The sequence below is a fragment of the Podarcis erhardii genome, assembly GCF_964252035.2.
Source record: "Podarcis erhardii genome assembly, chromosome: 8".
NCBI classification, from domain to species: domain Eukaryota; kingdom Metazoa; phylum Chordata; class Lepidosauria; order Squamata; family Lacertidae; genus Podarcis; species Podarcis erhardii.
Genome location: NC_138499.1, coordinates 22812080 through 22825518, shown reverse-complemented (window position 1 = coordinate 22825518; position 13439 = coordinate 22812080). Strand labels below are relative to the sequence as shown.

The 13439-nt window shown below is 38.6% G+C and overlaps 1 protein-coding gene across 18 annotated transcripts in view; it reads left to right on the top strand.

Annotated features, from left to right (window-relative positions):
* Positions 1 to 13439, top strand: part of RIMS2 (regulating synaptic membrane exocytosis 2) — a 370897-nt gene that overhangs the window by 54081 nt on the left and 303377 nt on the right. For 10 of the 18 annotated variants that reach the window (XM_081873920.1, XM_081873930.1, XM_081873939.1 and 7 more), the window contains 2 exons: positions 9014 to 9224; positions 13153 to 13164. In XM_081873920.1, coding sequence (XP_081730046.1) covers positions 9014 to 9224; positions 13153 to 13164 — 223 coding nt within the window. The remainder of the gene's footprint in view (positions 1 to 9013; positions 9225 to 13152; positions 13165 to 13439) is intronic. The other 8 variants (XM_081873931.1, XM_081873938.1, XM_081873932.1 and 5 more) reach the window with 1 other exon arrangement.

Here is a 13439-nt window from a genome sequence, read left to right as displayed (position 1 = left end):
TGTGTGAGCTTGCTTTCTTCAAAGAAAGGATCTGGGAAAGAAAGTAGAGTAGAAAACTTTATAAATTTGGAATATCATGTTGTGTGTTTAAGTGTGAACTTAAAAAGCGCAAAGTAGCCCCACATATGTGCATTAAAATATTATGATATTAGACTTATGCAGACCAGACTCCCAAAGCTATAGTGAAAGCAGAGAGTTGGAGCCATATGTCTGTGGGTCAGTAACCAAATAGCATTGTTGTGTTCTGATTAGTCGAGACAATTCTATTCAGTGTAATATAATGAGATTCCTCCTGGCTTTCTTTTCTTGGCTCACAATAGTGCCTATCACTTTGCCAAAAAATGTGTATGTTTTCTATTCTGGCTCCTAGGCCTAACCTATACATTTAGAGTCTCAGCCCTGAGACATCATTGCTGACGGTACTTCTACGGATTTCCTCAATAAAAAGCCAGAGTGGGAACTAGCAGGATTATCCAGTGTTGTCAGTATTAGCTGTGGAAATACATGTGTTGCTAACAGTGAAAGGAAGATACTATATGTGTTTAATTATATCTTTCAGCTGTGCCAGTAGCTTACCCATATTATCTTGGGCCATGTTCATTCACCATGCCTAATATGCGTTGGTATTATGTCATCATATGCCCTCCCACAGTTCATTTATGAAAACAAAAACACTCTTGTGTACATATTTTCACAACCAGGCTGTTAGTGTGACCTACCTGCATTACACATTACTGTAAGCTCTTCTCTACCTGCTGTACACTACCTGCTGTATTCATTTATGTGATATATTCTGCTTCAGTTTAGTAATTTTTGGTTGGCAATCCCATACACAATTACTTCAGGGTAAATTCCCCATTGAACTTTGCAGGACTCACTCTTGAGTAAATCTGCACAGGGTTGGGCTTCTGAATCTTGTGATTTAATATCAAAGAGATTATTTATTATTTATTATTTTGGTTAGAAACAGATATTTTCCTGTAATATCTCATCAAAAGTTCTAACTGAACTTCACAAGCTGTAGTGTATTATGTGTAGTACCTGGATCATATGGAACTTGCTTTCTTTTTTTGAAAAAAAAATAATATTTATTAAAGTTTCAGAAAGAGTTACAGAAATGAGAAAGAAAAAACAAAAAATACAAAATACAGAAAAATAAAAAACAATTGAAAACATTTCAATCTTTCCATGTCTTTTTGTATTCTAATTCAATTAGCAATTTCAGCAAATCCTTTCCATCTTTACTTTTATCTTAATAATTCATCTTAATACGTTGTGACTTTACACATATGGAACTTTCTCTGGTTTGTAGAGAGGAGAGGGACAAGCCTGTATTCAGTCACTTGAACACTCTTACCAGCTTAGTAAATATTAGAACCCTGTATGTCTGCGTGTTTCTGGATCATCAGTTTATTGAAATTTGTGCTGCTTTGTTTGTGGGGAGATTAAGAGCAGAATGGCTAGTTAATGAGCATTCATTCTTATTTGGTTGCAGAGAGGTTAGATGACATTGTGTCAAAGCAATGTTATCCTACACATTACAGTGCATTTCCCCACCACTTTTTGTATCTCAGAAAGTCTCCCCCCCCCTCAGGAACTGGCACTGAGTCTATCACCCTTACCTTCCATACTAATAAATGAGTTTATAGAGAATCAACTGTATTCTACTATAAACTTACAAATCTGGTTTCAACAATAGATGCTGCATGTGGTCAACTGCCTGAAAGTTGGGCATATAATTTCATATAACCAGGTAACAAGATTGGCTATGTTTCAATATATGCAACTTACACACATTATGGAACAATTAATAGTTAAATATAGACCACTCTGTTGAAATACTAATTTTGAAAGTATAATGATATATGCTAATGTACAGAAAAGACCTCTTACCACTTTGGCAGCAGTTGTGGTCTGGCATGGCTGTAGGCAAGCCGGGGTTGGGCATAGGCCTTCCTGTACAGCTGGCTGGTGTCATCATAAGCCTTGGCCAACCATGGGGAGTGTCAGGACTCTCCTTAATTTCAAAGTCAAACTGGCCAATCATAGCCAATTTAGGGGGTGGAACTATTGGTGCAGAGCAGATTGAAGCCTATGGTTGGTAGACTTGAGTCAGATCTTTCTCAAACACATTTAAACCAGCTGCGCTTTCTTTCAGCATCACAGTTGGCATTGGATTTTGGGAAACTTGGATGCTCCTGAAGAGACTTAGCAAGTAGCCAAAGAATTTTGGCCATAAAGTGGCTGAAGATTGTTGGCAGCAGGAGGGAACCTGCAGAAGATTGCATGTAAAAGAAAGTGGAAAAAGGATTTGAGAAATTTCTGTTTGACCATAAGACAAACATAATGTATATGGATTTTTAAACAATATCAAGAACATTAATAAGCACTAATCTAAATGAAAGTTTTTAAAAATCCACCAAGCAGTAGTATTTTATACCCCAATTAAGATAAAGTTATTTTTCTGGAGATGTAGGAGATTAAGGGCTGGCTATCTTCATATTTTCTGGAGTTGTGTAAAAAACAACAAACCAAATCTGGAATTTGGTTCTCAACACAGTACAGGAAATTAGAGGATATAATATGTCAAGAAGCTCTAAGAATACCTTTCTGTGTATATTAAAAACAGAAGTGAAAAATACCAACTTAAAATTGGTTGCTAGTTAATTACCAGGAGCAAGATTATGCATTGGTCAGCTTTGGAAAGAGAAAAAACAGCTCCAACATTAAAAGAGTGGTTACAGAATATATGGACATATCTGAGAAGAATTCCAAATAATCAACAAGACAAATTCATAGAAAGAGGGACATTTTAAATTAAGTATTATAATAAAAAGTCAATCCTTGCAACTCTTTCCCATCCATATGATTTTGTATTCTTTCTTTTAACATATTCACAGTCCCAATCTATTACTCATTACGTATCTAAACAAGGCAAAGAAGGGTGGTGCTGTGAGGCTGTAATGAAACACTTAATGATATCTAAAGCCACTCATGTGGAAAATTAGAAACTATTCTGAAGTTTTTTTGGTTTTTTTTAAAGTCCAATCTTTTGGGGAAGCAGGTTTGTGGCACAAGAGTTCCAAATCAGCTTTAATTGAGCAACCTTAATTTACCAGCATTTGATTGAATCCCTCCTGAAAATAGTGATGGTCTGGAAGTGCCCCCTTGGTTGGGTTTCTGTATCTGTGTAGATTCCTTCATTCTGTGGGTACATTTATATGTGTATTCCTGGAGATGTCATGTACCTCATTCTCAATGGCAATACTTTGAACTCATACTAACAAAAGTTTTGAAAAGGCTCCTGCAGAATCTAACCAAAAGGTAAAAGAGACCTTCATGACTTGGTGGATGGAAGGGTATGTATTGGTCTTCTTGCTTGTTCACATCTCCTGCCACTGGACAAAATTGGACTTCATATAAGCATTATAGTAGACTTAAATAAAGAACACTGTGTGGAGTGGGCCATTGGGAGGATTCCCATTTTTTTTCTTTCTTGTGTGTTGCATAACTAAATAAAATCATTAAAAAGGGTGGGAATAGAGACAGTGTGTACTAGGGACTGGGACCACAAATCTACTAGGGATGGGAACCACCAGGGATGGCGACTCTGTTAAACAGCCTGTAGGGCAAGAGCACCTTTGTGCTTTAATTTAAGCAAGTACTTAACTGTAGTGGCTGGTGCCCATTCTAACTGGTAGGGTAGAAGGCAGAAGGGTTAACAATCAATTACTTGCCAGCTAAATCTAGTTTTGCTCCAATCTTTCTACAGACTGATATTGAGGAGTTAGCTAACAGGTGGTGCCAACCCCAGAACTGGCTGTAATTAAGAAGTCAGGCAGGAACATAGGAAGCTACATTAAACTGACTACATTAAATCTAGCTCAGCATTTATGCTGCTGGGCAATGACTTTCCATGGTTGCAGACAGGAAACATCCCCAGCCCTACCTGGAGATGCTGGGGATCAAACCTAGAACTTTCTGCATGCAAAGCAGATGCTATACTACCTGGGTAACAAGTTGGCATGCTTTTAATAAATTAAATTAATAGTTTATCCCCATTTTGGGTGTGTTCCTCCAACACCCTTAATAGAAGTGTCTTATAATGTGTTACGGGAGCTGGTGGCGCTATGATCTAAACCACTTGCTTAACAGAAGGTCATGGTTCGAATCTGCGCAATAGGGTGAGCTCCCATTGCTCTGTCTCAGCTGCTGCCAACCTAGCAGTTTGAAAGCACAGCAATGCAAGTAGATAAACAGGTATTGCTGTGGCAGGAAGGTAAACGGCGTTTCCGTGAGCTCTGGTTTCCGCCATGGTATTCCGTTGTGTCAGAAGTGGTTTCGTCATGCAGGCCACATGACCTGGAAAGCTGTCTGTGGACAAACGCCGGCTCCCTTGGCCTGAAAGCGAGATGAGCGCCGCAATCCTATAGTCGCCTTTGACTGGACTTAACTGTCCATGGGTCCTTTATCTTTTACCTATAATGTGTGAGGCTTGTGCTTGGTAGCTGCTAGAGTAGGAGTAGGGAACCTGTAGTTTTCAGATGTTATTTGAATACAACTTCTACCACCCCTGACCATGATTGCTGAAGATCATGTGAACTGTCCATCTGCACAGTTGGGTCTCTGTATAGAGTGTCTGGTTCATACATGGTACTGTCTATGTCGTGGAGGTGATGAGATGCATCTTTCACCACACAATGTAAAGACTTTCAGTGGCTTGGTAAATGCTTGAATTGTACTTGTGGTATAATTCTATCCGTGGTTGGGAGTTGCTGTTTCAATATGTAGCAAGGTCAGACATTTATCCCCGATCTAAGTTTATTTTTCTATCTCGCTCTCTATGTGAGAGCTTGGCTTTATCATGTTTTGCCCCCTGTTGTCAAATAATTCTCTCTGTGTATTATTGTTGGCTGCCAGTGCCTCTGCCCTATTTTTAAAACTTTGTTTTAATTATAGAAACAATTTTAATCTGCTGCACTAAAATCATTGCATCACCAACTGTACAAGTGCAGGGCATAATTGGCTAAAGCAACATGTATTACTCTAGGCCTCCCCCTCGCCCCACCCCCCTGGTCACACATACACAGCTCTGAACAGCGTAAGATTAGATGATGGAGTGGTAAACACTCCTGATCCCTGACTATGCTAGCACACCCAGCATTGTCCATGCTTATCTCCTATTCATTAAAAAGGAAAGCCATCAAGTAAGAACAATACTGTTGCAGCAGTAAAAGGATACAAGTTATTTAATAATTGAACATTCTCATGAATGTTGTAAATGATGTGGACTGAACTCATTCTAATCCTGATACTGTAATGTCCAGGGGTGTTATATTTCTGAGTTAAGGTAGACTGATCTATTATTTGGCACTTGTTTATTTTTGTCACGTGAGATGAAGTCTTACAGACAGTTAATTCTGCATTTACTAGTGTGGGTAATATCTTCTCAGTAGTAACAGATTTTTTGGCTTCAAACAGATGGCTCTTATCTGCTGTACATAATATATTAGCTGAAATGACAGACTTTTCATAAATGCACTAATGCTTAATTTTGTTATTTTTGCACCATCAGTTTTTAAATATTGTGACACTTTTACAGTGGGTTAACCACTTTATGAATACACTAATAGTATAGCTTACTGAAAGCATGTTGGGGGGGCAGGTAAAAAGTTGTGCATATGAAGTAACATTTGTGCATGCTGAATTTTTTAAAGCCTACCTTCTTAATTGATTTTAAAAGAAATTGCGGATTAATGCTTTTTTGGATTCTATGGACAAGTAAAATTTCAAGTCAAATATAAGTCAAGATGTGATGAAATTCATTAAGTCAACTGGTTAAGATTTATAGCATGGCTAAGGTCGTAAATATCAATGAGAGATAGATACTAATTATAAAAGTAAACAACATTAGATATGTAATGCAGGTAAGTATTATCGGCCGGACAAGATAAATTCTGTTTTGAAATAGGTAAAGAATTCTCATGGTGTCTCTAGCTGAAAAAGTAAGCAATGAAACGACTTTACTGAAGAGATCAAAACAGATGTATGCATTCTGAGGAAGCTTACAGTAATAAGTGCAAATCATAGTTACACCATAAATATATAAAGAATAACATGTAACTTAGCATTGGTCTCACAATTTTAATTGACCATATGGTTCTCTTCTACACATTTGCTTTTGAGTCCCACACTAAACATTGTACTTACAAAGCACTTGCTGGATGGCATATTGGCAGGGAGCCAGACTTGCAAGATTAGTAAACAAAGACAAACTTTATTCAGTACTGAACATTGTGAACAAAAAGGGCAAGCAGGCAGGTCTGCCAAAACAATTCATTTTCTTCTTCCAATTCCTCTTTCAGTTATTTGGTCTGATTTCATAATATACAGTTGCCTTCAGAAGGCTGTGATTAGTTTAAAATTTGTTTATAATTTCCACATTAGTGAAATATTATTGTTTTCCCTTTATGTCCATTTTTTTTTACACTTTTCCCTTTATGTACATTTACCTAATATAGTTTTATTTATTTTTTTTAAAAAATAATTTTTATTGGGTTTTTACATTTTATAACAACAAACACACACACAAAGACAAGAACACACAAACACACAAATACAATTACATACCCTAATTTTCTTTACCCACTTTCATTGACTTCCCCCCACCCCCTCCTCTTACATCCCAGTTCCAAAATTAATTCAGCAAGTTCTTACCTAACCTCTTAAAGATATTCATATTGTTTTTAAAAATTAAATTCTTTTTGTTTATCTATATTCAACTTATCCAATTCTCTTATAATCATTAATTTCTTTTTTTTTTAAGGTCGATCTAACTTCCCCTCCACAAATTTTCCCTTTATTATATTAATTATAGGTCACATTGACCAAGTAAAACAAAACATAACATTTTATAGTTCTATTCTCTCCCCCCCCTGCCCCGGTTTCTGTCCCTTCCCAGACAAATGTCTAAAAAACAAACAAAAAATAGTTCTTAGCCCGGATTCCTCACGTCCGAGGCGTCTGATTCTCTGTCAGTCCCTCTCTGCCAACTATGTTGGTAATCCTCTTTGTTGGTCCTAAGACCCCGAAGGAGTTCAGTCAGAGTCACATCATAATTTCTTTCATCCAGAATGTTAAAGAGTGTTTGCTGCGAAAGACCATCTGGTTTTCCATACTCAAGAGGAAAGTCCCAATCATGTTGCTTTATTCTTTTTAGTTTTAATATTCCAAGTACTCCAGGGACTTCTCTCTTCTTCTTTCTCATCTTTCGCAGGTTTGTAATCCAAAGGTCTTCTTGCTCATACTCTAACAATGCAGATTCCTGGTTGATATTTTCCACTTGTAGTGTCTGAACTCCTTCTTTCTTCTCTGTCAATTCCAAAGGCATCTCTTCCTGCTCAGCTGCAGAGTTTTTATCATGCGTCTCCTTTGTGCATTCAGCAGAGTTGTTTGTTTCAGAATTCAAGGTCATAAAAACTTTACTCAGAGCCATACTCTGCTCCTGCAGGATTCCCACGAGAAAGAACATTTTTTCTATCTCCGCCAGTAATTTTCCCTCTGCAGCCATTGTAATGTCACTAATTCCCCCTAGGGGGCTTTCAGTTATTTAGTAGTCCTTTTCCAATAATCTATTACTTTGTTATTATCAATACTTTGTTTCCAATCGCCTCAGTCCAAATGTATCAGCTTTAATTCCAAGAGTTGTTAAATAACAAAATTCTTTACTTTGTCCGCCCGTTTGACAGCTTCTTTGACAGCTGTCAAACTCCTTTCACTTCTTCCTCCGGCACCCAAATAGGACACTCCCGGGTTTTTGGGGGGGATTACACACAAAGTTCCAAAATTCCCTTTCTCTCCAGCACAAAATCTTCTTCTATCAAATTTGTGAAAAACTTTTAAATCATCAAAACAGTATTCATTCCGCCTTAATTCTCCGTTCCTTGCTTTGAATCGTCTATAAGTAGAGGGGGTGCGGACTTCCCTTTAACACATCCCCCGATCGTGCCGAATTCACAGGATAAAATTTTTAAAGTCCAAATTCCACTACTCACGGGTCCTTTGTTATCCAGTCCAAATTTTGGGAAGAAAGTCAGCGCTCTCCGGCCATGGCTTGCGGCTTCACTCCACTGAAGTAGCGGTCTACTCTCAGCACCACGCCACTCTCCGTACCCTCTCCGCAGCCTTTAAAAAGGCTCTTCGTGGGTCGGGGAGGGCGCTTAAGGTGCCCACCGAGTCACCAAGTCCGCAGGCATCCGCGCCTGCGGTTTCTGAGGGTCCCCGTGTCGCCGGCACGGCAAGACCCGTCCTCAGTAGAGCCGATTCCTTCCGGAGCTCAGAGGGAATCCGCCATTAGCCGTTCGCGCTAACCCGGAAGTCCCTTTCCCTAATATAGTTTTAAAAGCTCAAAATACTAAATCCACTATTCCTTGTGCTTGTCTGTTGTGGGTTAGTAGTGAAGCAACAGGCACTGGCACACACTTGCAAACTCCTTTCCCTTGCTCTTTTTAATGCTCAGGTTGCCACCTCCCAATTCAGAAATTATTCCTGTTATTTTTAAGGGCTACAGGATGGGCAGAAGTTCAGCAAACTAGAACCAGTGCTGCAGCAGTCTGACTGTTCAGTTTTGCCACCCAGAGCAGATGAGAGTGGGACCCTCAACAGTGCACCTACCTACGGGCAAGGGCTGTAGCTCAGTGGTAGTCTATGCTTTGTGCTGTGTCATGAAAAGGAGTTACCATTAGTCTTCTTCCTAAACTGCATGCTGAATTCTTATATCTAAGTCTCATAGAGTTGCACAGGTATATTTGGCTCAGAATGTTTTATCTAATTAAATTAGACTACTATGAGGAAATAACATCCAACTAATCCTAATATGTTGATGCAGTGTGTGCTATAATAATGTGATTAGTTGGTTAATAAAATATTGAAATATTTAACATGTAATCACTGACAGACCTATTTTCTTATTGCTGTCTTTGTATTATAAATCTTCTACTGTTTGCTTCTGCAGGAAATTGCATCAACAGTTTGAAATGTATAAAGAACAGGTGAAAAAGATGGGTGAAGAATCACAGCAACACCAGGAGCAGAAGGGTGATGCTCCAACCTGTGGTATCTGCCACAAAACGAAATTTGCCGATGGCTGTGGCCATAATTGTTCATATTGCCAAACTAAATTCTGTGCACGCTGTGGAGGAAGAGTGTCGTTACGCTCAAACAAGGTAAGAAAATATATTACAATGAGTATTCCTGATATTTTATTCTGGTATTGTTTATTTCTATTACTTTGAGAATATATGTTATTCCAGATGTGTGAGGTCCACATCAGATTGTTTTGTCTTAATTTTAAAGTGATAACGTGGAAGAATTAGTGTCTGTAAAGACCTTTTCCACATCATAATTGCAGCCTTTGTTCAGAAACCATGGATTAAGCTGGGAATCTTATACCAACTTACAAAGGACTAAGTCCATTTGAACTTAACAGGGTTGGCTTCTAGGTAGAAATGCATATCAGATATTTTTAAAATAACCTGATAGTTGCAGACCAGCTATTTCGCTCATGGCTTTTAAGGGTAGGAGATTAAATTAAAGAACTGTCTTTCCTGGCACATGAGTGGGTAAGTAAACAAATAAGTTTTTGTGGCTTTTGTGAACGTATCTGGAAGGTTGGATTAAGTATCTGAAAAGCTAGTGTACTAAGTCCATTTTATCTCTTGGCCAAAGGTACAAGGTTAGGCATCTGGATCATGGCATTACATGGCAGGAGGGAGGATTAACCATTTCTTCACCAGCTGTTTTCTTACTGAAAATGATAAATGACCACCCAGCCTCTTCTTAAAAACCTCCAATGAAGGAGAGTCCACCACCTTCCGAGGGAGTCCATTCCACTGTCAAACGGCTCTTACCCCCTACAATGCAGTAATCTCAGCTAAAACATCCATGATATCAAATCTCTGCTTAAAGACTTCCAAGGAAGGCGAGTCCACCACCTCATGGGAGTCTGTTCCACTGTCAAACAGCTCTTGCTGCCATAAAATTCTTCCTGATGTTTAGTTGGATTATCCTTTTTTGTAACTTGAATCCAATGGTTTGGGTCCTACCCTCCAGAGTGGCAGAAAACAAGCTTGCTCCATTTTCCATGTGACAGCCCTTTAGCTATTTGAAGATGGCTATCATATCAGGCGGGAAGGTAAACGGCTTAGTCATGCTGGCCACATGACCCGGAAGCTGTACGCCGGCTCCCTCGACCAGTAAAGCGAGATGAGCGCCACAACCCTATAGTCGTCCACGACTAGACCTAACGGTCAGGGGTCCCTTTAACCTTTACCCATCATATTGATCCAGGCTAAACATACACAATTCCCTCAACCGTTCCTCATAAGGCTTGGATTCCAGGCTCTATCATCTTGGTCGCCCTCCTTCGCCTTACTCTGCTTCTCCAACCCTGAACTTTTGTCTTTAGTCAGAACCCCTGATCTGCTAAGGCCAGTGTTTGGACAGAATAGCCACTCCATTGTCCCTTCTGCCTGGTTTTCTGTTTCACCACAACAGTCAATCAGCATTTTGGGCCTTCTGAGTATGTTTAGTTCCCATTGTCTTGGTTTTGCCTTCCTTATGGATTTTTGCTAAATATTTTTGTACTTTTGCAGATCTTGAGATCTTCTTGCTATGCATAGATGGTACCATTTTGGCTATACCACTTGGGAAATTGAGTTAAATCTTAGCATTAGCACTTTTGCAAAGTCAAAAATCTTTATGAGTTAGTCAACAGCCATTGATTCTACAAAAAATAAATCACTCAGAGCATGATAAAACCAAAACAGCACATTTGACCTTCTATACAGCAGTGCTAATAAACAATAGCACATTGTAAAAAAGGTGAAATGCTACATATATTTATAATATTTATCATTTATAACTCAATAGTTTAACCCAAAGTTAGCAGCCACCTATTACTTGTTCCCCTCCCTAACTTATATTATTTTGAATCATGCTGGCAGTCAACCATATTTGATTCAACCCATTCCTTTTTAATAGACAAAGCTGCAACAGGAAAGCTGGCTAGATCAAATACGCATCTGGCTTGCCAGCTGAAACAGCAGAAAGTCCAATTCTTTAACTTTTTGCAGCTCCCACCCTCCTTTGTAATTTGAAGGTTGATGGGTGCAAATCAAAGTGGCCTGTGGAAAAGGGTGGGTAGGGTGAAGAACTTTGCCACACATTCAAGGAGATGGGTGTGTGTCTGCTTACCATACCACAGCTTTTGAAAAATATCCTTCCATACTTGCAGACTGCGGTGTGAGACTCTTCTCACCAAAGTTCATAAGTCAACAGCACTTTCTATACTGATCATGTGACCACATGATGTCTCTCTGTTTCAATAATGCTGTGTTTCTAAAATTCACAACAAATTTCACACTTCTGACTGATTTTCAGTGTATAATTCATACTCCCAATAGAGGTCATACTCCCAATAGAAATGGCAAAAGGATTTATGAATTTTCAACTGATGTGTACTGATTGACCTCAGGCTAGTGATGTAGTGGCATGTAGGAAGCGGGCAGCAAAGTGAAAGCGCACAATTTTAACATCCCAGTACATTTTCCACATTATGGGTCGTATAAAATATTTAATCATTTTAGAAAATGTTTCTTTAATGTACTTTTCCCAGGAGGAAATGAAGGCTGAAGCCCATATACAAAATTGAGTAAGTATAGAGTTCTAGGAATTAAGGCCCATTTTCCAAAGGCTGGAAGGCAAGTGAACCCTATGAGGCCTGAATCATATTGACAAAAAGGAGTAGGGACAAGCATCTGCCCTATAGTAGGAAGCTGCAGCTGCAAACTGGATTTCCCAATCTTAATCTTGCACTCTTTTAATAGTGAAAAACTCAAGATAGAGAAAAAATTGACCACTCTGCACTCTCCTACACATTAACAGCAAAGAAGCATAGCCATAGGAGTTGTTTAAGGTATTCATAATACAATGTGTTTGAGCAAGGTACTTTGGCCTAGTAATGAAGGGTTAGCACTTCAAATGGGAGAATTCCACAAAATCAAGACAGGCAGATAGAATCCACAAAACACTTCTAGATATGCCCTAGCTAGGAAAAAATTGTGACAAACAGCATATCAGGAAAAGGAATGGAATATATGTGCAAATACTGGCCTAGAATAGGCGTTACCAGTTCTGGGTTTCTTATGAAATGGAAGTTGACCAGACTTTAGCCTTCTTCAGCCATAATGCCATGAATGGACTTTGGACTTGCATACTTCCCATACTGTATTTTGCAACAGAGGCCAAAATAGGCAAAATATTATGCGTGGAAAGCAAATTTCAAACCATGGTTTTCAGGTATGTTTTTATGGAAAATCATAGTTTGCCTGAATTAAACTCCGCATAAACTAAAATTTGCTCAAACTAGCAAAGAAGGGAGAGATGCAGACAGTGGGAGCATAGAATCATAGAATTGTAGAGCTGGAGTATAGGACTGCAATCTAAAATTGTATTCCGTATTTTTCAATATACCTAAATTCTTCATTCGATATAAATTGTGAGAATCAAGCAATTTTGTATAATTTATAATACTTGTTTTGTTAGGCTTGTGGATGGGCAAGAAGCCTGTAGGTTACCAAAGACCCTCTCCTAAACCTTGGAAAAAATATTTAGACATGCACCCTCATTTATGAGATTTCAGCAGGTATTGACTGCAGACTTTCACAGTACCTTCATAGCTGTAATATCTGGAATCTTTCTATTTTTTGTCTTTTTATATGAAAGGTAACTTTCATAGGAAGTTTGATTCTATGACCAGTACTGCATCCTAGAATTATGCCTAGATAGTTTTGACTCCTTGTAGTCTGCAATTTCTGTGTAGTGTAGAATCTTCAGTGATGCTGACGTTTCTGGAGGACTGAGATATTAGATGTTACTGCTGGGAGCTATTGTACTCATTTCTATTAAGACACACACAGCTCTTGGCCATATATATTTCATATAGCTTTTATAATGATAGTTTCTTTGCAGTCTATATACTAACAGATATTACTGGTGGGGGGAGGTTTCAGAATAGAAGTAACTTTCTTTTTCTCTTTTCTCTTTTCTCTTTTCTTGTTCTTTCTTACTTGCTTTCATGGATATGCTCTCCAGGAGGATAAAGTGGTTAGAACCTTTTTTTGTCTCAGATAATTTATGTTTTGGTATTTTATGTTCAACTGGGTTGCATTGCTGAGGTGCATTATGAGTGCAAGTCAGTTTGGCAGTACTGCTGGAACATGGGTGTTTTCCTATTGTTGCTTTTGTAAACTATATAAAGTCTAAAGAGGAGATGCACATGATGAGATACTGGGGACATGCAGAAGATTTTCACCATGGAGCCGCAATTGGCTGCGGTTACATGATGCACATCCACCACATGTTTGAAGATGCAACTTCTC